Genomic DNA, 22,193 nt, shown 5'->3' with positions numbered 1-22,193 from the left:
TTGTTAGTCACAAAGTTGTTAAGTGAATCCGGCTTGACTTTGCTGGTTAGAGGGTCACAAAAGGGGATCACATGACCGTGGGACACTGCGTCCGTCATAAATACGAGTCAGTTGCCAAGTTTCTGAATTTTGACACACGGTCGTAAGTGTGAAAAATAGTCATTTTCTTGCTTAGCGATGGAAATGTTGAGCTCAATTGAGGTCGTAGGCCAATCACTTGCTTTGCTGTCCAGCTTTTAAAATTCACTTAACAACGACTTCAAAAACAGGCCGGAAAAGTGGACACGATTCTCCTAACCTCCTTGCTTAGCAATGGAGATGCTGGTTCCAATTGTGGTCATAAGTGGAGGACCACATGTCGGGATATCTAAAGAGGGCCGCTCTCTTTTCTGCTAACACTGGGGAACCACAACAAACGTGGGTGTAATTTAAGAAATGTGATAGTAAGCTATTAGTAGGAGAGGCAGTGTGTAATCTCCGTTACTTTTGAGCAGGATGTAATCGAAGAGAAAGGTATGTTTACTCGGCTATAAACAGCAATTAAATAAGGGAAGGTTGCAACCGACTCCAAAGTTACATCCAGCCAGACTTCCCCCATTGATGTGTTCCAGATGTGTGGCGAATAATTCCCCAAATCTGCTATCTCAACTCATCAGGAAACACCAGGTTGGGTGGACACCAGTCTGTCCTGATTTTATGGTTGGTTTTAAAATCTGATATGGATTTTTAAATTGATAAGTTTTAAATTACGGGCCAAATTTATTTAATCATTTTAAATCTATTTTTAACTTTATGTATAAATGTTTTTTATCTTGGCTGTTCACCGCCCTGAGTCCGAAAGGAGAAGGGCAGTATAGAAGTTTGAAAAATAAATAAAAAAAAAATAAATAAAAAGAAATGTTCTAGGCATGGTCTTCATTTTGACATCAATGGGTAAAATGTCTTTGGAAATTCTCAAGTCATCCAGCTCAGTAGCGGTTTTCACTTACCTTCGCTACCGGTTCGGAACTGTAAGCACACACGCAGTACTTCTGCACATGCACAGAGTGTCCATGATGACGTCCGAGCAGGTGGGCGGAGCCAGTTCATGGTTGTCCCAAATGTCCCAGAAGGCAACTGGACTTTCTCTGTTTTTCCTTGAAGACATTTTGCTTCTCATCCGAGAAGCTTCTTCGGTTCCGTTCCCCACCATTCAGTCAGAACCGAAGAAGCTTCTCGGGTGAGAAGCGAAACGTCTTCAAAGAAAAACAAAGAAAGTCCAGTTAGGCCTTTTGGAAAAAGCCCCTTTGGGACATGAAGGGGTGCTTGGTGCATAATTGGTCTTAGTGTTGTGGCTCCGTTACCTGAGCCTGTGTCATCGGCAGGAGAGGACTCCGAGAGTGAAGGAGAGGAGTTGGCAAGGCCTCCCTCTCCAGGACCCTCCTCTCTGGCAATGCCTTCGGTGTCCGCCGAAGGGCAAGAGATAGGGCCGGGACCAAGCACGTCCACGCAGCCACAGATGGACAGTGATGAGGGTAATGAGTCTTGGCTGGATCCACGCCAGCGTCGCAGAGATAAGCGCGCGCAACAGAAGAAAAGGCGTGCCCGAGATTAGGCTGAGTCACTGGACCACACCCCACAGGATATAAAAGGGAGCGTGGTGGCGTCAAACCTTGTGACGAACAAAGCTGAAAGCTTCCATGCCATTCTGCATTGCCGGACTTTTGCTATAGACTTTGCTGGAGTATCTCTGGACTTGATTGACTCCGTAATTATTGAGCTGTTTCTTTTGATGTACCAGAAGCGGGGAGAAGTTATCTCTCCTCTTCATAAGTAATAAACTCTTGGCAGGCAGCCACTAGGTTGTTGCCAAGTTCCGTTATCATAAGGAAAAGGATTTTGTCGGCTGGTTTGGTCTTTAACTCTTGAACGTCTGTTGGTGTGTGTGCGTGTGGGACGGAGACAGAACACTTAGAATAACATGATACAAGTTTCCCATGATCTGTTAAGAATCATTATCATGGGCATCTTTATTATCCTTTTTACTACATTTAAGTATTTATAAAGGAGAATATTTATAATTTAGGATTGGAGAGAGGTTTGCAGGGAGGAGGAAGAGGAGGAGGAGGAGGAGGAGGAGGAGGAGGAGGAGGAGGAGGAGGAGAAGGAGTGTGGGGTCCTTGGTGCTCCCTGAGGTTGATGGTTTTCTTGCAGACTTTTCATTACCCAACTAGGTAACATCATCAGTGTTAGAAGGGAGAGAGGGAGGAGGTGGGAGGAGGAGGAGGAGAATTGTGGGGTCCTTGGTGCTCTCTGAGCGTGGTTGTTTTCTTGCAAACGTTTCATGACCCAACTAAGGAACATCATCAGTAGTTGTAGAAGGGAGTGGGGTTTGTGGAAAGGAGGAGGAGGAGGAGGAAGGAGGAGGAGGGTGACTATCGGCTCCTTGGTGCTCTGTGAGCTTATCCTGATGCTGTTATCTAGTTGGTAATGAAACGTCTGCAAGAAAACAACCAAGCTCAGAGAGCACCTCATTTTAATATTTGCTGTTGATTACATTTAATACTGTACTTAAATTTAATACAGGTAGTCCTCAACTTGCAACCAGTTGTGGCTCGTCCAGAGACTTAGCGATGTCCCTGGGATCCTCAGAATGTGCCCTCCGCTACCACAGTCAAATTGAGACTGTGGGGTCCGATTTGGATCGTCCAGCGGCTGAGTTTCAGCGGGGTTTCAGGAGCTTCCAAAAACCCCGCGCGTCTCGCCGCGACTGTTGATTACATTTAATACCGTACTTAAAATTTAATACAGGTAGTCCTCAACTTGCAACCAGTTGTGCAGCGACCAAGGATTACCTGTATTGCCAAGATAGCCTGTTTTATGCCAAGGCTACCTACCTCTGGCTAAAACTAAGAACAATGAATCAGAACCGTCCTTCGGTTGTGTGCTTTTAACTCTCTCCCGTTCGGTCGCATCAAAAATTACAACACAACTGTGTTAGTAACTGGGGATTTGTGGAGAGGCCTTCAAGGCTGGGAGGGGTGTGTCTGTTGTTCTGTGGGGTCAGGGGATTCAGCTCTGACCCCTCTGACTGTGTGTGTCCGTCCCCCCCTCAAAAAGCATTTGCTACATTACCCTCCACTGACCAGCAACACTCAGCGTCTTCAGCCGGAAGTCCGTTCCGTACAGGATGACAAAACACAACGTTGAGTCCAACTTCCGGGCTTCTTCCGGGTAACGTTCGAAATCCCTGGAATTTTTCCCGGGTCGGATCTGTTTGATTTCCCTGATGTCCACTGTGGAACAAAGAAGAGAGAAGAAATGAGTCAGCTCCACAGTTGCACAAAGACTTAGTCCAAAAAATGCAGTCTAGGCAGCCTCCTTCCTCCTGGGTATTCCTGGCGGTGTGAATCACACTTCCTCGTGAGGTTACCAATTGCAACCACAACCTGCCTCCCCTTTCCCCCAACATCATGAGGACTAGATCCTAATCTGGCTTGGTTAGCCTGGCGCCAACACCACCCCTTGGTCCCATTGTCAGAGCCACTTCCTGAGAGCCAGAAGGGTCAAGCTTCACGTTGGTCAAAGTTTGAAAAAAATCACCATACGAACATCTATGTAATAGTACATCTATGTAGTAGTACGTGTCAGGCATGAAAGATCAGGTCCACGTGTGAAAGTCCAATTAAACTGATTTATTGCTGCTAAGCAATAACAGGAATCTTTTTTTTTTTTTATTGAAAAGTTTTATAGGAAATACAAACATTTTCTCCCCCGCCCCTTTCCCCCTCACCCCCCTCCCTCCTCCCTTACCTGCCCACCCATCCTCACCACCACCACTCCTAGACTTCCCAGAACAAGCACAGGGTATAGCATTCACAAACATAAAGCTAAAATATACTAACAAATTATTGCATTCATATTCTCCCTAGGTCTTTAACTCCTTATAACTCAAGAACTATAAACATAAACTACTTTAAAATATTTCATTCATAAGCTATATGAATCTTCTTGTTCGGATATTTTTTTTGCATATAGTCAATCCATCTTCTCTATTCTGATATGTATCTTTCATTTGAATGATCTTTAAGATATGATGAAATTTTTGCCATCTCTGCCAAATGCACGACTTTTAGTGTCCATTCCTCAATAGTAGGTGGATCTTCCTTCTTCCAGTACTGTGCCACCAGTAACCTGGCAGCTGTTATTAAATTCAAAACCAACTTAGTCTCTATTACAATACAATCCGTAACTATTCCCAACCAAAAAAAACTGTGGTGTAAATTTAATCTTTTTCTTTAAAATATTTTGAATAATCCACCATATTTTTATCCAAAAAGCCTTAATTTTTTTACATGTCCACCATATATGAAAATACGTAGCATCTTCACACTCGCATCGCCAACACTTAGGTTGTAAGTTTAGATACATACAGGCTAGTTTTTTTGGATCTAAATGCCATCTATAAAACATTTTATAAAAGTTCTCTCTTAAGTTTTGGGCTTCTGTAAATCTTACATTTCTAACCCATATCTTTTCCCATGTTTCCATCATTATAGGTTCTCCAATATTTTGTGCCCATTTTATCATACAGTCCTTGACTAGCTCTGTTTCTGAGTCTATTTCCACTAACACATTATACAACCTTTTTATATGCATTTGATTTTTGTCTCTTATTTGTTTTATCAAATTCTCATCCTGCTGCATAATACCAATTTTCTGATCTTCTCCCCATCTGGCCTGCAGCTGCCCATACTGAAACCAAGTTCTAATTATTCCTTCTTCTCTTAATTGCTCCATAGATTTTAATTGTAGTCTAACTCCTTCTTTATAAAGGAGTTCCTTGTATGTAGTCTTATCCTGCTTTTGCTCCAAATTTATATTTTCTATTGCGTGTCTGGGTACTGTCCATATTGGTAACTTATTGTTTAATTTGTATTGATACTTTTTCCAAATGCCATAGGGCATTTCTTAATATATGACTTTTAAACATCTTATATACTTTCCTATCATACAATAGATAAGCATGCCTATTTATGTAGACCAGACCATATCCTTCAATATTTAATATCCTTTCCTCCGTTAACTTAATCCAGTCAGTAATTGCTGAGAGGGCAGCGGCTTCGTAGCACAATCTTAAATTGGGCATTTTAAGACCTCCTCTTTCTCGTGTATCTTGCATTATCTTTTGATTTACTCGCGGTTTCTGCCCTGCCCAAACAAATTTATTTATGCCCTTCTGCCATTCCTTCAAATTTTCATTTTTTTTAAGTATTAGGTATCATTTGAAATAGAAATAAAAACCTTGGTAAAACATTCATTTTTACTGCTTCCTTCCCAGCAAAGACAGTTGTAATTTTTTCCAATTTTCCATCTCTTTCTGTATTTTTTGCCATAACGGTTCATAGTTGTGCTGATATAATTTCATATTTGTGGTCATAATATAAACCCCTAAATATTTAACCTTCTTAACTGTCTCAAATCCTGTTATCCTTTCTATCTCTTCTTTTTGGCTTCTAGTCATATTTTTTAGCTATTATCTTTGTTTTGGCTGTATTTATTTTGAAACCAGATACTTGTCCATATGAGTTAATTATATCCATCAAGGCTGTAATCGATTGTACTGGTTGGGCTAAGGTAACAACCAGATCATCCGCAAACGCTCGTAACACAGGAATCTTCTAAACTAAAGATGAGCACCAGGCTAGAGTTAGAAAAAGGGTTAACGGCATTCAAGGATAGTTGAACTTAAGACCATTGGCAGCTACGAAAGGATTCTAGGTTGATTCCTCTTTAGACTCCGCTTTCAGGTTCTCTTACAGTATGTGAGAAATATTTTGAGGAGGGGGGAAAGAGATGCTGCCTATGGAACAGTCAGATAAGAGTGGGGCATAGCCCATAGTTGTATGTAGGTAGTCCTCGCATAACAACTGGTTGCTGAGCAACTTTTTGAAGTTATGACGGGGTACTTAGGGCTCATTTTTGACATTCTGATAGATAGATGGACTGATGTATGCATGTGCAGGCACGCACACCAGTGATGAGTTGCCCCTGGTTCAGTCCGGTTCTATAGAACCGGTAGTAAAACCGGCCAGAGGCTCCACCCACCCCGCATGACGTCATCAGGGGGTGATCTGCGCATGTGCAGAAGCTTCTGCGCAAGCGTGCACGCACTCCCATTGCGAACCAGTAGTAAAGGTAAGTAGAACCCACCCCTGACGCACAAACATAACACACACGCACACTAATATACACAGAGTCATGTAATTGTATTTGGGGTACTTCAGCAACCGGCTCGCATTTACCGCGGGATTCTAGGAGTGAGTGAAATCTCACACCGTCCGAGAAGGATAACAACAGAAATCATCAGGCAAATTTCCATACAGGGCCCCGTCCCTTCTCAAAAGTGGGGGCCCCCAGGGAACCCCGTCTAAGCCAGCAAACCAAAATGCGCAAAAGGTTTTGAATACTAAATCTGTAGGAAAGATTCCGTTTCCGTGATGGCGCAGTGGTTAGAATGCAGTATTGCAGGCCAACTCTGCCCACTGTCAGCAGTTCGATCCTCACTGGCTCGAGGTTGACTCAGCCTTCCGTCCTTCCGAGGTGGGTAAAATGAAGACCCAGATTGTTGGGGGCAAGAGGGTGACTTTGTAAACTGCTTAGAGAGGGCTGTAAAAGCACCATGAAGCGGGATATAAGCCTGAATGCTATTGCTATTCTGTAGAATTCTGTTTTGGCTTCACACCCTGTAATTGCAGAGATGCTCTCGTTTCAGCTTAGGAAGGGAGCAACAAAGCTGCGGGTTTTACAAAGTTGTTCTACAAAGTTTTTCCAGGTCACCTGGTACAACTGGCCAACCGATCCATATCCGCAGCTGCCCTCTCCATCTGTTTCCCCTCCTGCATCTTATCTGTCCCCTTCCCCTTATCTCTTTCCCCTTTCCTTCTGCTCATCGGTGCCTCCTTCCTTCCTTCCTTCCGGCTATTTTCCTGCTCCACAATAAAGTTTAAGCCAGCCTCCGCTAACCTGGGGCCTTCCAAAATGGATGGACTACAACTCCTATCACTCCCAGGGCTGCACACGGAGCCTTTTTAATCAGAATCTTTTGAAACTGTTTTAAGAGGATTCAAATATTTCCTAACTCATCTTTAGTCAGGTCTTAACTTTCCTGGTTTTTTTAAAAAATAAATTTTATTAATTTTTTACTGTTCACATTTGTTAGTGCTTAATAGATATCATGTTGTCTGGATATTTAATTTGCGTAACAATACAGATTGCATTCTTAATCTCCAACCCTTTTTTTCCAACCACTGGTAAAATAAAATCCATGTTTGATAATATTCTGTGTCTTCTTTCTGTTTAATTTTCAATGTAGGTCTATCCATTTCTGCACAATCCAGTATCTTCCTAATTATTTCTTCATCTCACGGTGTTTCATTTTTCCAATATTGTGCGAATATAATCCTCGCTGCTGTACTTTGCTTATCATGTTTTTCTGGTATTATGCGTAATAAAAACAGTTCAGGTTTAAAATCCATGTTTTCTTATCATCTTTTCTAACCACCTGTGTATTTTAATTTTTCTGTTTTATTGGCATGCATCTCCAAGTGACAAAAATGTTGATGGATAAGGAGAGTAAGGAAAGAAGGAGGGAATGATATTAGAGGGAGAAAGGGATGAGAAAGAGAAAGAAAAGGAAGAGGGAGGGAGGGAAGGAGGGAAGGAGGGAAGGAAAGAAAGAAGAAAGAGAAAGAAGGAAAGAAGGAAGGAAAGAAAGAGAAAGGAAGGAAGGAAGGAAGGAACGATATTAGAGTGAGAGAGGGATGAGAAAGAGAAAGAGAAAGAAAAGGAAGAGGGAGGGAAGGAGGGAAGGAGGGAAGGAAAGAAAGGAGAAAGAAAGAGAAAGAAGGAAAGAAGGAAGGAAAGAAAGAGGAAGGAAGGAAGGAAGGAAGGAAGGAAGGAAGGAAGGAAGGAAGGAAGGAAGGAAGGAAGGAAGGATCTGGAATTCGTCTTGGAACTGGAAGGTGGCACTTCAGAGCAAGTTAGAGTTGGGTTGCATTTAACTTTTTTGGGGGACAGGCCAGGGCCACAATTGTTGGGAAGGCCATGCCAAACAGGGACATAGTTTTCCCCCAGTTCAGGAGAAAAAAAGTTTGAATTCTTCATGCCTGTTTGTGTTGTAGGTACTTAATGACGTAAGATTTCCATTAAAGTTTTGGCAGGAAAATTGATTTTCACTCCTTGTGGTTGAAGCTATAAAAAAACAGGATTATCAAAGGCATAAAGAGGTCTGGCTGCAGGATACCCCCCCCTTTAAGATAACCACACAAGGAACCCATTCTTCAGACCCCAAACATCCTAATTTCCTTAACAGCCCTCTTCCTTCTATCCTGCATGAAAACACTGAGGACTAGGAACCTCAATACTGGTAAAACATACCCCAATCATCAAAGGGCTTTTTTTCAGGGGTTACTGCTCCTCGTTGGAGGGCGGGTGGGTGTGTATAAATCTGGCCTGCTTCTGGCCGCCCCCCACCCCTGCACAGATGCTTTAAAATAAGACCCACTGCTTTGGGGTCAAACCTGCTGCTTTTTATCTTCCTGGGACACCCATTATGCTCTGCACAAATCACATCCTGCCTAATTTCCCAGAAATCTATTTGAGATGCAGAAAACGTTTGGTGCTGTGCACGTCAAGGAAAGGGGCACAATCCTGCATCCTACGAGCTGTTTCTGGTCCGGTTGCCCTGTGGTTTCGTAATAAAATCTTCTGTGGATCCAGTGCATGGCTGGATAATAACAAACAGAGCGGTTGCAGGCATTGGGTGTGTCTGAATAATGAGAAGAAGGACCAGGGGTGACATGACAGCAGTCTTCCAATATCTGAGGGGCTTCCACAGAGAGGAGGGGGTCCACCTATTCTCCAAAGCACCTGAAGGCAAGACAAGAAGCAACGGATGGAAACTCATCAAGGAGACAAAACAACTTAGAACTAAGGAGAAACTTCCTAACAGTGAAATCAATTAACCAGTGGAACAGCTTGCCACCAGAAGTTGTGGTTGCTCCATCACAGAGGTTTTTAAGAAGAGACTGGACAACCATTTCTCTGAAATGGTACAGAGTTTCATGCCTGAGCAGAAGGTTGGACTAGAAGACCTCCAAGGTCCCTTCGAACCCTGTCATTCTGTATTTTGTAAAGATTCAGAAGAGAATGACTAGGGGTGACCTGATAGACTTCCAGTATTTGAGGGGCTGCCCCAAAGAAGAGGGGGTCCACCTATTCTCTAAAGCACCTAAAAGCAAGACAAGAAATAATGGATGGAAACTAATCAAGGAGAGAAGCAACCTGAAATTCAGGAGAAACTTCCTAACAGTGAGAACAATCGACCAGTGGAACTGCTTGCCTAAAGTTTTATTTATTTATTATTTATTATTCGTATTTCTATGCCGCCCACACTCCAAGGACTCTGGGCGGCTTACACCAAAGACAGTGTAGTAAATAGCATCTTGCCCCCAACAATCTGGGTCCTCATTTTACCCACCTCGGAAGGATGGAAGGCTGAGTCAACCTTGAGCCGGTGAGATTTGATCCACTGATCTGCTGAACTAGCAGTCAGCTGAAGTAGCTGCAGTACTGCACTCTAACCACTGCGCCACCTTGGCTCTTATAAGTTGTGGTTGCTCCATCACGGGAGGTTTTCCAGAAAAGTCCAGACAGTCACTTGTCTGGAATAGTATAGGGTCTCCTTTTCAAGCAGGGGTTAGACTACAAGACCTTCAAGTGTCCTTCTTATTCTGGTATTACTTCCTAATTTCTGAGGTTCAGGAGATGCATGAAGGAATCGGGCACAATTTCTGCATTTGGGAGAGGAACTTTTGTAGGAATGAACGCCCCCCCCCCTCCAAATCTGGGAGACCCTCCAGAACAGGGGCCTCCAACCTTGACAACTTTAAGACTTGTGGACTTCAACTCCACCAGCTTTGCTGGCTGGGGAATTCTGGGAGTTGAAGTCCACCAGGCTTAAAGTTGCCAAGGTTGGAGGCCCCTGCTCCAGAAGACCACATCTACCCCTCCCCTTCCCCTTTTCCTGCATCAGTTTCTCCCTCCGTTATCTGAGCCCCCCCATCCACATGTCAGTAGTTATTTCCTAGAGATGAGATTTTTCTGTAAATAGCACCCTCGCAAACTGCAGAAAAGCAGACCGCCTAAGAATGCCGATGATTTTGCTTTTTTTGCGTTTCTTCTAAATGAGCTGGGTTTTTCAAAGTTTGCTCGAGTCATGGGTTTTATCCCGATAAGGTCCCGTTTTTTTAAGTGCCCTCTTTTGCAAATCGCTCTGGGCAGTGTGGAGAGAAAATAAAAACAGGGACCGCAATTAGTAATCAATAATAATTGTCTGGGATCAACGGTTAAAGTTCCCCAATTCGAAGGAAAAGGGGAAGCCATTATTCAGAAATTCCCCAGACGTAGAACACGACCAGAAAGGTGATTTCAGAAGATTGCACAAAATTTCCACCGGAATGGAAAATGTGTCGACTCACAACTAAACGCTGTTTAAAGGGACTGAATTCCTCAGCAAATTCCTTCAGCTTCTTAAAATAATCTAAGTTAGTGATCATTAGGACAAATGGCTAGAAAGCAGTCGGGGTCCCTCAAGGTGGGTTGAAAAGAAAACAAAACAAAATCAATATGGTAGGTACAACTGTGCCCAGTTGGTCTAGTGATTAAGGCAACAGACTAGAAAGTGGGAGACGGTGAGTTCTAGTCCCACCTTAGGCCTGAAAGGTGGCCAGATGACTTTGGGCCAATCACCAGGAGACAGTGAATTCTAGTCTCTCCTTAGGCATAAAAGGTGATTTGGTGACTTTGGGCCAATCAGCAGGAGGCTGTGAGTTCTAGTCCCGCCTTAGCCATGAAAACCAGCTGGGTGACTTTGGGCCAATCACCAGGAGACAATGAATTCTAGTCTCACTTTAGGCATAAAAGGTGATTTGGTGACTTTGGGCCAATCATCAGGAGACTGTGAGTTCTAGTCCTGCCTGAGGGATGAAAACTGGCTTGGTGAATGTGGGCCAGTCCCTCTCTCTCAGCCCACCTCACAGTGTTGTTATTTTAGGGGAAATAGGAGGAAGAAGTTGTGTTGGATATGTTCGTTTCCTTGAGTTATTTGTAAAAATAGATACTGTATAAACAAACTAACAATTGCAGTTATATCCTTCTCATCTTCTTGACAATCTTCTCCTACTGATCCCTTACGATTTATCATTTACTGTTTGTATCATGATTAATGATTGTAACTGTGATTTATGATCTGTATCTTACCACTTTGTTGTTGTATGTGCACTGAGAGCTTATGCACCAGAGACAAATTCATCGTGCATACAAACCACACTTGGCCGATAAAGAATAAAGAATTCAAACCACCCCTGTCCCTCTCTTACACAGATAGTCCTCGACTTTCAAGAGTTCATTTAGTGACCGTTCAAAGACACAACGGCGCTGAAAGAAGTGACTTATGACCGTTTTTCACACTTACGACCCATGTGAAGACCCCCACGATCATGATTAAAATTCAGATGTTTGACAACTGGCTCATAGTTATGATGGTCGTAGCATCCCATGATCATCCTTTGCGACCTTTTGACAAGCAAAGTCCATGACTCACTTAACAACATGTTACTAACTTAAGAGCTACAGTGAGTCACTTAACAACTGTGGCAAGAAAGGACGTAAAATGGGCCAAAACTGACTTAACCAATGTCTCAATTCACGACATAAATTTTGGGCTCCCTTGTGGTTGCATGTCAAGGACTATCCGTATGTCCATCAAGTTCCCAACTCTCCAACTGTGGCACTCCCCAAACCAGCTGCTCCTCTTCCTGGCATTTTTCTCTCTGGCACAAGGGAGAATATATTTGGGCTGGCATTTTCCCAAATCATTCCACTGCAAAAGAAAACAAAAAAATTTTAAAAAATGGGAGTGGGTGAAGGCCGGATTAGTGGATGGGCACCATGGAAAAGATGTTTCTGCTGTTTTGAGACACTGGCACAGCCATGCCCTTCCCTGCCCACTCGGTGGGATCGGCCCCAAATGGCTGATTTGTCTGCAAAAAAAAGGAAATGAGGCCTTAGAAACAGCCACCCCCTCCGCCCCCCCCTTCCCAGAAGGGTCACTTCCGAGGATCAACAGAACCTCTGGATGACTCACAGCTGCAAATAGGGGCAGATTTTATTCACTCCAGCGTTATAAATAGGATGGAGTGGACTCGGAGAGGTTTATATGGCGTCTGGCACGGCCTCCCACCCACCTCAGAGACCCCCGGTGGTCCAAGGGGAGGCTGATGCATTCCTGCATTTACGGCTCAGGAAAGTTTGGAAACCATTTCTGCACTTTGTGCTTGAGGTGGGAGGGGTGGGTGGGAAATGAAGCTCAGGTGAAACCATCCCGGATTTCACGAGATCATAAAAATAGGGACTTTAGGGAAGAGTTTGTCATGACAGCGAATGACGCCTCCGTTATACAGATCTGGGGAGGCGGGACTAGAATTCCCACCTTCCCGGGGATTGGTTTAAATCACCTAGCCAGCTTTCATGGCTAAGGTGGGACTAGAACTCACAACCTCCTGGTGATTGGCCTAAAGTCCTCTAGCCAGCTTTCATGCTTAAGGCGGGACTAGAACTCACAACCTCCTGGTGATTGGCTTAAAATCACCTAGCCAGCTTTCATGGCTAAGGCGGGACTAGAACTCACAACCTCCTGGTGATTGGCTTAAAATCACCTAGCCAGCTTTCATGCTTAAGGCGGGACTAGAACTCACAACCTCCTGGTGATTGGCTTAAAATCACCTAGCCAGCTTTCATGGCTAAGGCGGGACTAGAACTCACAACCTCCTGGTGATTGGCTTAAAATCACCTAGCCAGCTTTCATGCTTAAGGCGGGACTAGAACTCACAACCTCCTGGTGATTGGCTTAAAATCACCTAGCCAGCTTTCATGGCTAAGGCGGGACTAGAACTCACAACCTCCTGGTGATTGGCTTAAAATCACCTAGCCAGCTTTCATGCTTAAGGCGGGACTAGAACTCACAACCTACTGGAGATTGGTTTAAAATCACCTAGCCAGCTTTCATGGCTAAGGCGGGACTAGAACTCACAACCTCCTGGTGATTGGCCAAAAGTCCCCTAGCCAGCTTTCATGCCTAAGGTGGGACTAGAACTCACAACCTCCTGGTGATTGGCTTAAAATCACCTAGCCAGCTTTCATGGCTAAGGTGGGACTAGAACTCACAACCTCCTGGTGATTGGCTGAAAATCACCTAGCCAGCTTTCATGCTTAAGGCGGGACTAGAACTCATAACCTCCTGGTGATTGGCTTAAAATCACCTAGCCAGCTTTCATGGCTAAGGCGGGACTAGAACTCACAACCTCCTGGTGATTGGCCGAAAGTCCCCTAGCCAACTCTACCTAGCAACCTTGCCCCCCTTTCCATTCGCAGCTGCTCTGGATGGACTCTGGCAGGCCGAGGCAGGAACGAGAGTCCAGGGGAGGGGGTGGGGGGGTGGGCAGCAAGCCAGGAAGAGGAAGTGTCCGTGGCATCATGTGCATCCGGACCAGTGTCCAGCACATCACCTTGCATGTCCTGGGGGGGGAGGAGGGGAGGGAGACTCCCTCCCTCCATCCCCTTTTGCCATAGGAAGCACTACTTCCTGACCCTGCACTTAAGGGAGCATCTGATTTCACGCAAGCCGTGTTCCCAGAGTGGCCTTCTCTGCCCACACGGTGTGGGCGCCCTCCCCCTTTTTCGCCACAGCCGTGCCCGCCGGGGCCTTCTCAGAAGGCTCCTTTTGCACAACAGCAGGATTTTGACGGACTTTCTGTTCACGTCAAAAGCGCTTGTGCAGGAGAACTTCCCGAGCGATCACGCCTCATGCACAGTTATTTCGAGGAGAAAATGATTGAAGGCGTGTGGATTTCTTCGTTCCAATATTTGAGGGGCTGCCCCAAAGAGGAGGGGGTCCAGCTATTCTCCAAAGCGCTTGAAGGCAGGACAAGAAGCAATGGATGGAAACTAATCCAGGAGAGAAGCAACCTAGAACTAAGGAGAAATTTCTTGACAGTGAGGACAATTAACCCGTGGAACGGCTTGCCACTAGAAGTTGTAGGTGCTTCATCACTGGAGACTTTTAAGAAGACACCTGTCTCAAATGGTGTAGGGTCTCCTGCTTGAGCAGGGGGTTAGACTAGAAGACCTCCAAGGTCCCTTCCAGCTTTGTTATTCTGTTAAAAAGAAGAGTGAGCTACTAGGCCTTTTTTTTTTTTAATTTGATTTATATGCTGCCCTTCTCCAGAGACTCAGGGCGGCTTACAAGGCGTTAAGCAATAGCCTTCATCCTTTTCTATATTTATACAAAGTCAGCTTATTGCCCCCACAAACTGGGTCCTCATTTTACCTACCTTAGAAAGGATGGAAGGCTGAGTCGACCTTGAGCCTTGGAGAGATTCGAACCTGCAGTAATTGCAGGCAACTGGTCTTAATAACAGGGTGCTTTAGACCACTGTACTACCAAGGCTCTTTATCCCGAAAGCAGAAGGGGAGATGGGTGTTCAGCAGACCACTGTCTTTTTGGGACTATTTATTTATTTCTAATTTCAATGTCAATCAAACGGATGCTAACTTTATCAGGGCAGGAATCCTTTGCTGGTGATTTATATAAAGATAAACAAAAGGGCAGCTATGTTGATATCTACACTAGCGTTTGCCAAACGTGGCAACTTTAAAATGCATGGACTTCAACCCCCAGAATTCCCCCAACCACCAAATTTGGACTTCAACTCCCAGAATTCCCCCCAGCCAATACGAGTGGACGGGGGAATTCTGGGAATTGAAGTCCATATACCTTAAAGTTGCCAACTTTTCAAAAACATTGATTTACACAGATTTTTTTTCTGGCCAGAAAAAAAATTAAGAGATTCACCAGATCTAAAATAATGAGCAAAAGGGCTTTTTTGTGACAGGTTTGACCCAATGGGAACCGGGCAGACGTTCGTCTTGTCCGTGAATCTCGCTTGCACAGGCTTCACAACTCCCGGCTGCCAAACCCCGCTTGTTTATTTATTTAGCCACAAATACAGTCATCCTTTGTGTGACACACAGGCAGCCCTGGCGCCCAGCAGGGCCTGGTCCGTGGGCTGGGAGGAAGCGGGTGAGATAATGAAACCGGGAGGTGTTTGCCTTCGGGCACCCATTTGCTTTCGCCTGTCCTTAAACTGAGGCTTCACCTGGTGGCACCTTTCTCGACACACAAACTATGATCCAAACCCAGAAGAATTTAGTGCAGGGGTCTCCAACCTGCTGCTACCGACGGCCTCCCATCAACCCGTGCGCTCCCACAGAGAGGGCCTCCTCGGGGTGCCATCGGCCAAACAATGTAGGCTGGTGACCCCCAGGGGGAGGGCCTTCTCTGTGGGGGCACCTACCCTCTGGAATCAGCTGCCCCCAGAGATAAGGAGAATCCAAGATCTCGGTGCCTTCCGTCGTGCTCTTAAAACCTTCTTTTTCCAGCAAGCCGGGCTGGCCTAACACTTTTTAAAATGTTTTTAATTATTTGTTATTGTTTTTAATCATGGGGCCAAATTTATATATATCTTTTTAATAGTATTTTAATGTTTGTAGTTTATGTTTTTATTTGGCTGTACACCACCCTGAGTCCTCAGGGATAAGGGCGGTATATAAATTTGATATAAAATAAATAAATAAATAAATAAACCTTGGCAACTTTAAGACTTGTGGACTTTAATTCCCAGAATTCCTCAGCCAGTTTTGAGAGATTGGACAGCCATTTTTTTCTGAAATGGTAAAGGGACTATTGCTTGGGCAGGGGGTTGGACTAGATGACCTCTAAGGTCCCTTCTGACTCTGTATTCTGTAAAAGTTCAAAAGAAAAGAACTAGGAGAAACACGATAGCAGTCTTCCAGTATTTGAGGGGCTGCCATAAAGAGGAGGGGGTCAACCTATTCTCCAAAGCACCTGAAGGCAGAACAAGACCAACGGATGGAAAATAATCAAGGAGAGAAGCAACTTGGAACTAAGGAGAAACTTCTGGAGAGTAGAAGTCTGTTCCACTGTCAGTTTCCTCCAGAAGTTGGGGGTGCTCCATCACTGGACGTTTTTAAGGAGAAACTGTTTAGTTTAGTTTAGTTTAGTTTTATTAAATTTATATACCGCCCTTCTCCCGAAGGACTCAGGGCAGTGTACAGCCAAGATAAAAACCAACAATATATACGTTAAAAACAATTTAAAATTATTAAATAGTTTGGCCCACAATCTAAAATAACATAAAATAACCCATTAAAAATAATATTTTAGGCTAGTCCTGCTTGATGGAATAATAGTGTTTTAAGGGCGCGGCGAAAGGTACGAAGGTCGGGAATCCGACGAATCTCCGGGGGCAGCTCGTCCCAGAGGGCAGGTGCCCCCACAGAGAAGGCTCATCCCCTGGGAGAGCCATTTGTCTGAAATGGTTTAGGGCAGTGATGGTGAATCGCGTGGAAACGTTGCGTGCACCCTCATCAGGGCTGCGCTCCGGAAAAGCCAAACTTCCGTGTTCTAGCATGCATACATGCCCAACAATCAGCTGGCATGTGTGGGCCAGTTCTCAGCACTGCTGTACACGCGAAGGAATCGCGCTCCGGAAAAGCCAAACTTCGGGGTTATGGCACGCATGCATACCCCAGCTGGCCAGCGTGCGTGCACACACCAGTTTTTGGCACTGCTGCACGCACGAAGGACAGCACGCGTGTCAGAAACCCAGAAGACAAACAGGCAAGGCTGCGTGTGCTGGGCGACATGGCTTTGCATGCCACTTTGGGCACGCGTGCCATAGGTTTGCCATCACAGGTATAGGGTCTCTTGCTTGAACAGGGGTTGGACTAGAAAAACTTCAAGATCCCTTCCAACTCTGTCATTCTGTATAACTTCAGAAGAGAAGGGCTAGGTGTGTGACATGATATCATGTTCCAATGTTTGAGGGGCTGCCCCAAAGAAGAGGAGGGGGTCCACCTATTCTCCAAAGCACCCGAAGGCAGGACAAGAAGCAACAGATGGAAACTCATCAAGGAGAGAAGCAACCTGGAACTAAGGAGAAATTTCCTGACAGTGAGAACGATTAAATCAGTGGAACTACTTGCCACCAGAAGCTGTGAATGCTCCATCGATGGAGGTTTTTCAAGAGACTGGACAGCCATTTGTCTGAAATTTTTTAGGGTCTCTTGCTTGAGCAGGGGGTTGGACTAGAAGACCTCCAAGGTCCCTTCCAACTCTGTTATGTCCACAAGAGACTGAAGGAGCCGGAAGCCCATCCCAAAACATCCACTCTCTCATTGGCTCCTCAAATTGGCATCAACACCAGCGTTGGACTCACAGGCAAAACCAAATCTCTCCATTGCATTCACCTGAACAAATCTACCAACCTCTGGCTCTCTGCTGCATCACAACCCCCATCATCCCCAGCCAGCCAGCCAGCCAGCCGAACGAGACGGAGCTCTCTCTTCCCGAGTGAGCAAGGAATTTCAAACGGGCAACACACAACTTGGAAAGGACAGCTGGAAAGCAACGCAGCCTCACGGACGACGGAGGGAGGAACGTCGCGCATTGTTCCCCCCGTGTCATCGTGCCAACGACACCAGCATGGGTGCGACACAGTGGTGCACTCTCACAACTGTGTTGCTCTCACAAGCCTTGAGAAGGCAGTAGCTTGGATCACTTGCTACCGCATCGGGGTTTAGCCGAGCTTCGAGGGAGGCATCGTCCCTCCGTGACGGCGATCGGCAGGCAAACCGGCAAACTGTGGACAGGCACCGTTTTCCGAGAGTCAGAGCGGCAATTATCACAACAAACCTCCGGGCTATTTAAAGAACACACAACCGTGTGTTAATGAAGGAACACACGCCCTGGCTCTCCTCTTCAGCAGGCAAAATGAGCTGGAGGACCAAATTAGGCAGGGGGTCTCTTTAAGAGGGCGTCACTCGAGTTGTGTGGCCTTATTGTGGTGACGTCACATCGTTATGATGTCATTGTGGTGGTGTCGCTTGTGCCACGCATCTAGACTCCGAGCAGTGTTTCTCAACCTGAGCCACTTTAAGAGGTGCGGACTTCAACTCCCAGAATTCCCCAGCCAGCTGGACTTCAACTCCCAGAATTCCCCAGCCAGCTGGACTTCAACTCCCAGAATTCCCCAGCCAACTGGACTTCAACTCCCAGAATTCCCCAGCCAGCTGGACTTCAACTCCCAGAATTCCCCAGCCAGCTGGACTTCAACTCCCAGAATTCCCCAGCCAACTGGACTTCAACTCCCAGAATTCCCCAGCCAGCTGGACTTCAACTCCCAAAATTCCCCAGCCAACTGGACTTCAACTCCCAGAATTCCCCAGCCAGCTTAGCTGGCTGGGGAATTCTGGGAATTGAAGTCCGCACCTCTTAAAGTAGCTCAAGTTGAGAAACATTACAATTTACAGCAATTCATTCAGTGACCGTTTGAAGTTAACAACGGCACTGAAAAAAAGTGACTTATGACCATTTTTCACACTTAACGACCATTGCAACATCCCTGTGGTCACATGATCAAAATTCATGACACCTGGCAACTGGCTCATATTTATGACAGTCGCAGTGTCCTGGGATCTTGTGTTCTCCTTTTGTGACCTTTTGACAAGCAAAGTCAAAGGGGAAGACCGATTCCCTTAACAACCATATTACTTAACAACTGCTGCAATTCACTTAACGACTATGGCTAGAAAGGTCGTAAAACGGGGCGAAACTCGCTTAACAAATGTCTCTCAAATGTCTCACTTAACAAATGTCTCACACATAATTGCTCAATTGTTATCGTAAGTCGAGGACTACCTGTGCTTTAGTTAATTATGAAATCTGGGTGCCACCAAATCTGCAACATTCACATGAATTCACCACAATACAGGTAAACACAAGGACCTACAGGGAAGGTACAAAACCTGTTCGTATTTTTGGGAAGCAAAAATACAAACCATTTGCAAAATCTTTAATTTGCAAAATCTTTAATCGCTTCTTGTCAAATCTGGGAATTTCACACAGCCACATCTTTTTAACAGCGCCTTTCCTGTTGTAAGTTTGCTATACGTGTTCAAAGTTAGGCAAAATAATTTATTATTTCCCTGTGGATCTTTTATTCTTAATAAATGAATTAATTAAAGAGCCTTGGTAGTACAGTGGTCTAAAGCACCCTGTTATTAAGACCAGCTGCCTGCAATTACTGCAAGTTCAAATCTCCCCAGGCTCAAGGTCGACTCAGCCTTCCATCCTTCCGAGGTAGGTAAAATGAGGACCCGGATTGTGGGGGCAATAAACTGACTTTGTATAAAAAAGAACACTGCTTAGGGGGGGCCAAAAGCCCTACTAAGCAGGTATATACAAAAGGATGAAGGCTATTGCTTAAAGCATTGTAAGCCGCCCTGAGTCTCCGGAGAAGGGCGGCATATAAATCAAATTTAAAAAATAAATAAAAATAAATAAATTTATTCAATTTATTTTCCAAAGCACCAGAGGGCAGGACAAGAAACAATGGATGGAAACTGATCAAGGAGAGAAGCAACCTGGAACTGAGGAGAAACTTCCTAAGTGAGAAAAATTAACCAGTGGAACAGCTTGCCACCAGAAGTTTGAGTGCTCCATCACTGGAGGTTTTTAAGAAGAGACTGGACAGCTACTTGTCTGAAATAGGATCTCCTGCTTGAGCAGAGGGCTGGACTAGAAGATCTCCAAGGTCCCTTCCAGCTGTATTCAGATTCTATTCTGATTTGCAGAGTTATAACTCTAATTTAACCCCCACGCACTGCCCCCACTTTTGGCACACAATGGCCCGGTGGGCCCATTTTTCGCTCTCCCCAGGCTCCAGAGCCTTTCTAGGAGCTGGGGAGGGCAAAAACGGCCTTCCCCACCCCCACCCGGAGGGCCTCTGGAGGCCAGAAACGGCCCGTTTGCTGACTTCCAGTGGGACCGGAAGGCCCGTTTTTGAGCTCACGTGCCCACCGATATGGCTCCACGTGCCACAACATTGGCCATTTTTAAGACTTGTGAACTTCAACTCCCAGAATTCCCCAGCCAGCAATGAATTCTGGGAATTGAAGTCCACAGGTCTTAAAGGGGCCAAGGTCAGACATCCTTGTTTTAAAACAGAGGTATGCATTAAGTCATTAAACGCAAATAAATCTCTTTCCTTCCCTGGTGGTAGGCCAGATTCAGAAGTCACAAGATCATTGTCGAAGAATGGCGCATGGCCTCTATATTACATCCGAGGAAGTCAGAGATATGTGTATATCCTTGCAAACAATTGAACTGAGTTTGGCTTTCCTTCCGCTTAAAAAGGGTGAGGTATGGTCTCTGTTGTGTGTACGAAAATGAGGAATCAAGGAATCCACCCAGGCCAAAATTGATCGGACAACTCTTGACTGGTGTGCAGGGAGTCCTCGACTTACAACAGTCCGTTTAGTGACCGTTTAGTGATCGTCTTTAAGAGTAGTGTTTCTCAACCTGGGCTACTTTAAGAGGTGCGGACTTCAACTCCCAGAATTCCCCAGCCAGCTGTGCTGGCCAGGGAATTCTGGGAGTTGAAATCCACACCTCTTAAAGTAGCCCAGGTTGAGAAACATTACAACTTACAGCAGTTCATTTAGTGACCATTCGAAGTTATAACAGCACTGGAAAAAGGGACTTACGACCGTTTTTCACACGTACGACGTCTGCACCGTCCCCATGGTCACGTGACCAAACTTCAGACACTTGGTAATTGACTCATATTTATGACGGTTGAGTGTCACACGATCCCCTTTTACGACCTTCTCACGAGCAAAGTCAAGGGGGAAGCCGGATTCACTTAACAACCAGGTTACTAACCTATCAAATGCAGCGATTCACTTAACAACGGCAGCAAGGAAGATCGTACAATGAGTCGCTGAACAAACAGTCTCACTTAGCAACCTCAATTTGGGGCTCAATAGTTTAAAGCTAATTCAGATTTTTCCACCGCACCCGAAAGGGTTCATAACCTAAAACCCAGAGCCAAAAATCCTGACAATGGAGAGGATGGGAAGGAATCACACCCTTGGACACTGAATGGCGGGATCAGCCTTGCAGGCCAGGAGGAAACCTTCTGGAGAAGAATGGCAGGAAGGGAGATAGAGCGAGGTCTTCTCCTTCTCCGTTTCTTCTGAAGGAAGATCACAGCAGCTGTGTGGAAACTACCCTTCCTGGACTTCCAGGTTCTGGGTTCCAGCTGGGAGTTCCAGAAGGTGAAGTCCCAACAGCTCTGGAGGCCCCATCTGAGGAGGCCTCCATAGGTTGGGTCAGTCCCTTCTTTGGGTTGGTTCTCCTGCTCCCACCAGCCCCGAGACCCCGGCACTCACCGTCCCCCTCCACCTTCTCAGGGCTTCGGCTCCAGACGATCTGACGGCTCTTTGGCCGGACTTGGAAGCTCCTCCGTTCGGGCCTCTGGGACTTCTTCTGGTAGAACAAGGTCAGGATGGTGCCCATCTCCAAGCACTTGAGAACCTGGGCCATGTCCGCCCCGTTGGCCGCCTCCATCCGGGAGGGGTCTTCCAGGAAGCCATTGGTGAAGCTGTTCAGCCTGGAGAGGGACATCTTTCAGCACATGGCCAGGGGGGCCCTGGCGACGGGGGTTGGGTGGGAGACCGAGGCAGGTTCCAAGGGTGAGGGTACTCCCCTTCTGTCCCCTGAGGGAGAATTTGAAAAGGGTCATCATCTTACACATAAGAGAAAAAGAAAGAAAGAAAGAAAGAAAGAAAGAAAGAAAGAAAGAAAGAAAGAAAGAAAGGAGAGAGAAAGAAAGAAGGAGAAAGGAAGAGAGAAAAAGAGGGAGAGAAAGAAAGAGGAAGAGAGAAAAAGAAAGAAAGAGGGAGAGAAAGAAAGAGGGAGAGAAAGAAAGAAAGAGAGAGAGAAAGAAAAAGGAAGAGAGAAAGAAAGAGGGAGAGAAAGAAAGAAAAAGGAAAAGGAAGAGAGAAAGAAAGAAAAAGGGGGAGAAAGAAAGAAAGAAGAGAGAGAGAAAGAAAGAGAAAGAAAAAGGAAGAGAAAGAGGGAGAGAGAAAGAAAGAGAAAGAAAGAAAGAAAAAGGAAGAGAGAAAGAAAGAGGGAGAGAAAGAAAGAAAGGAGAAAGAAAGGAGAAAGA

The 22,193-nt window shown here is 45.4% G+C and overlaps 1 protein-coding gene across 1 annotated transcript in view; it reads right to left on the bottom strand.

The window, feature by feature from the left end:
• The window catches only part of LOC139314565 (1-phosphatidylinositol 4,5-bisphosphate phosphodiesterase gamma-1-like), an 87,710-nt gene extending 66,026 nt beyond the window's left edge, over positions 1-21,684 (bottom strand). The window contains exons 1-2 of the mRNA XM_070940248.1: positions 21,415-21,684; positions 3,126-3,275 (exon numbers count right to left, since the gene is read on the bottom strand). Of these exons, the coding sequence (XP_070796349.1) occupies positions 3,126-3,275; positions 21,415-21,649 (385 nt within the window). The 5' untranslated portion in view covers positions 21,650-21,684. The remainder of the gene's footprint in view (positions 1-3,125; positions 3,276-21,414) is intronic.
• Positions 21,685-22,193: the final 509 nt, after the last annotated feature.

The sequence above is a fragment of the Pituophis catenifer genome, unplaced genomic scaffold (assembly GCF_029215685.1).
Source record: "Pituophis catenifer annectens isolate HBS135680 unplaced genomic scaffold, rPitCat1.0.hap2 SCAF_3, whole genome shotgun sequence".
NCBI lineage: Eukaryota > Metazoa > Chordata > Lepidosauria > Squamata > Colubridae > Pituophis > Pituophis catenifer.
This window is presented reverse-complemented; position numbering and strand designations above follow the sequence as displayed.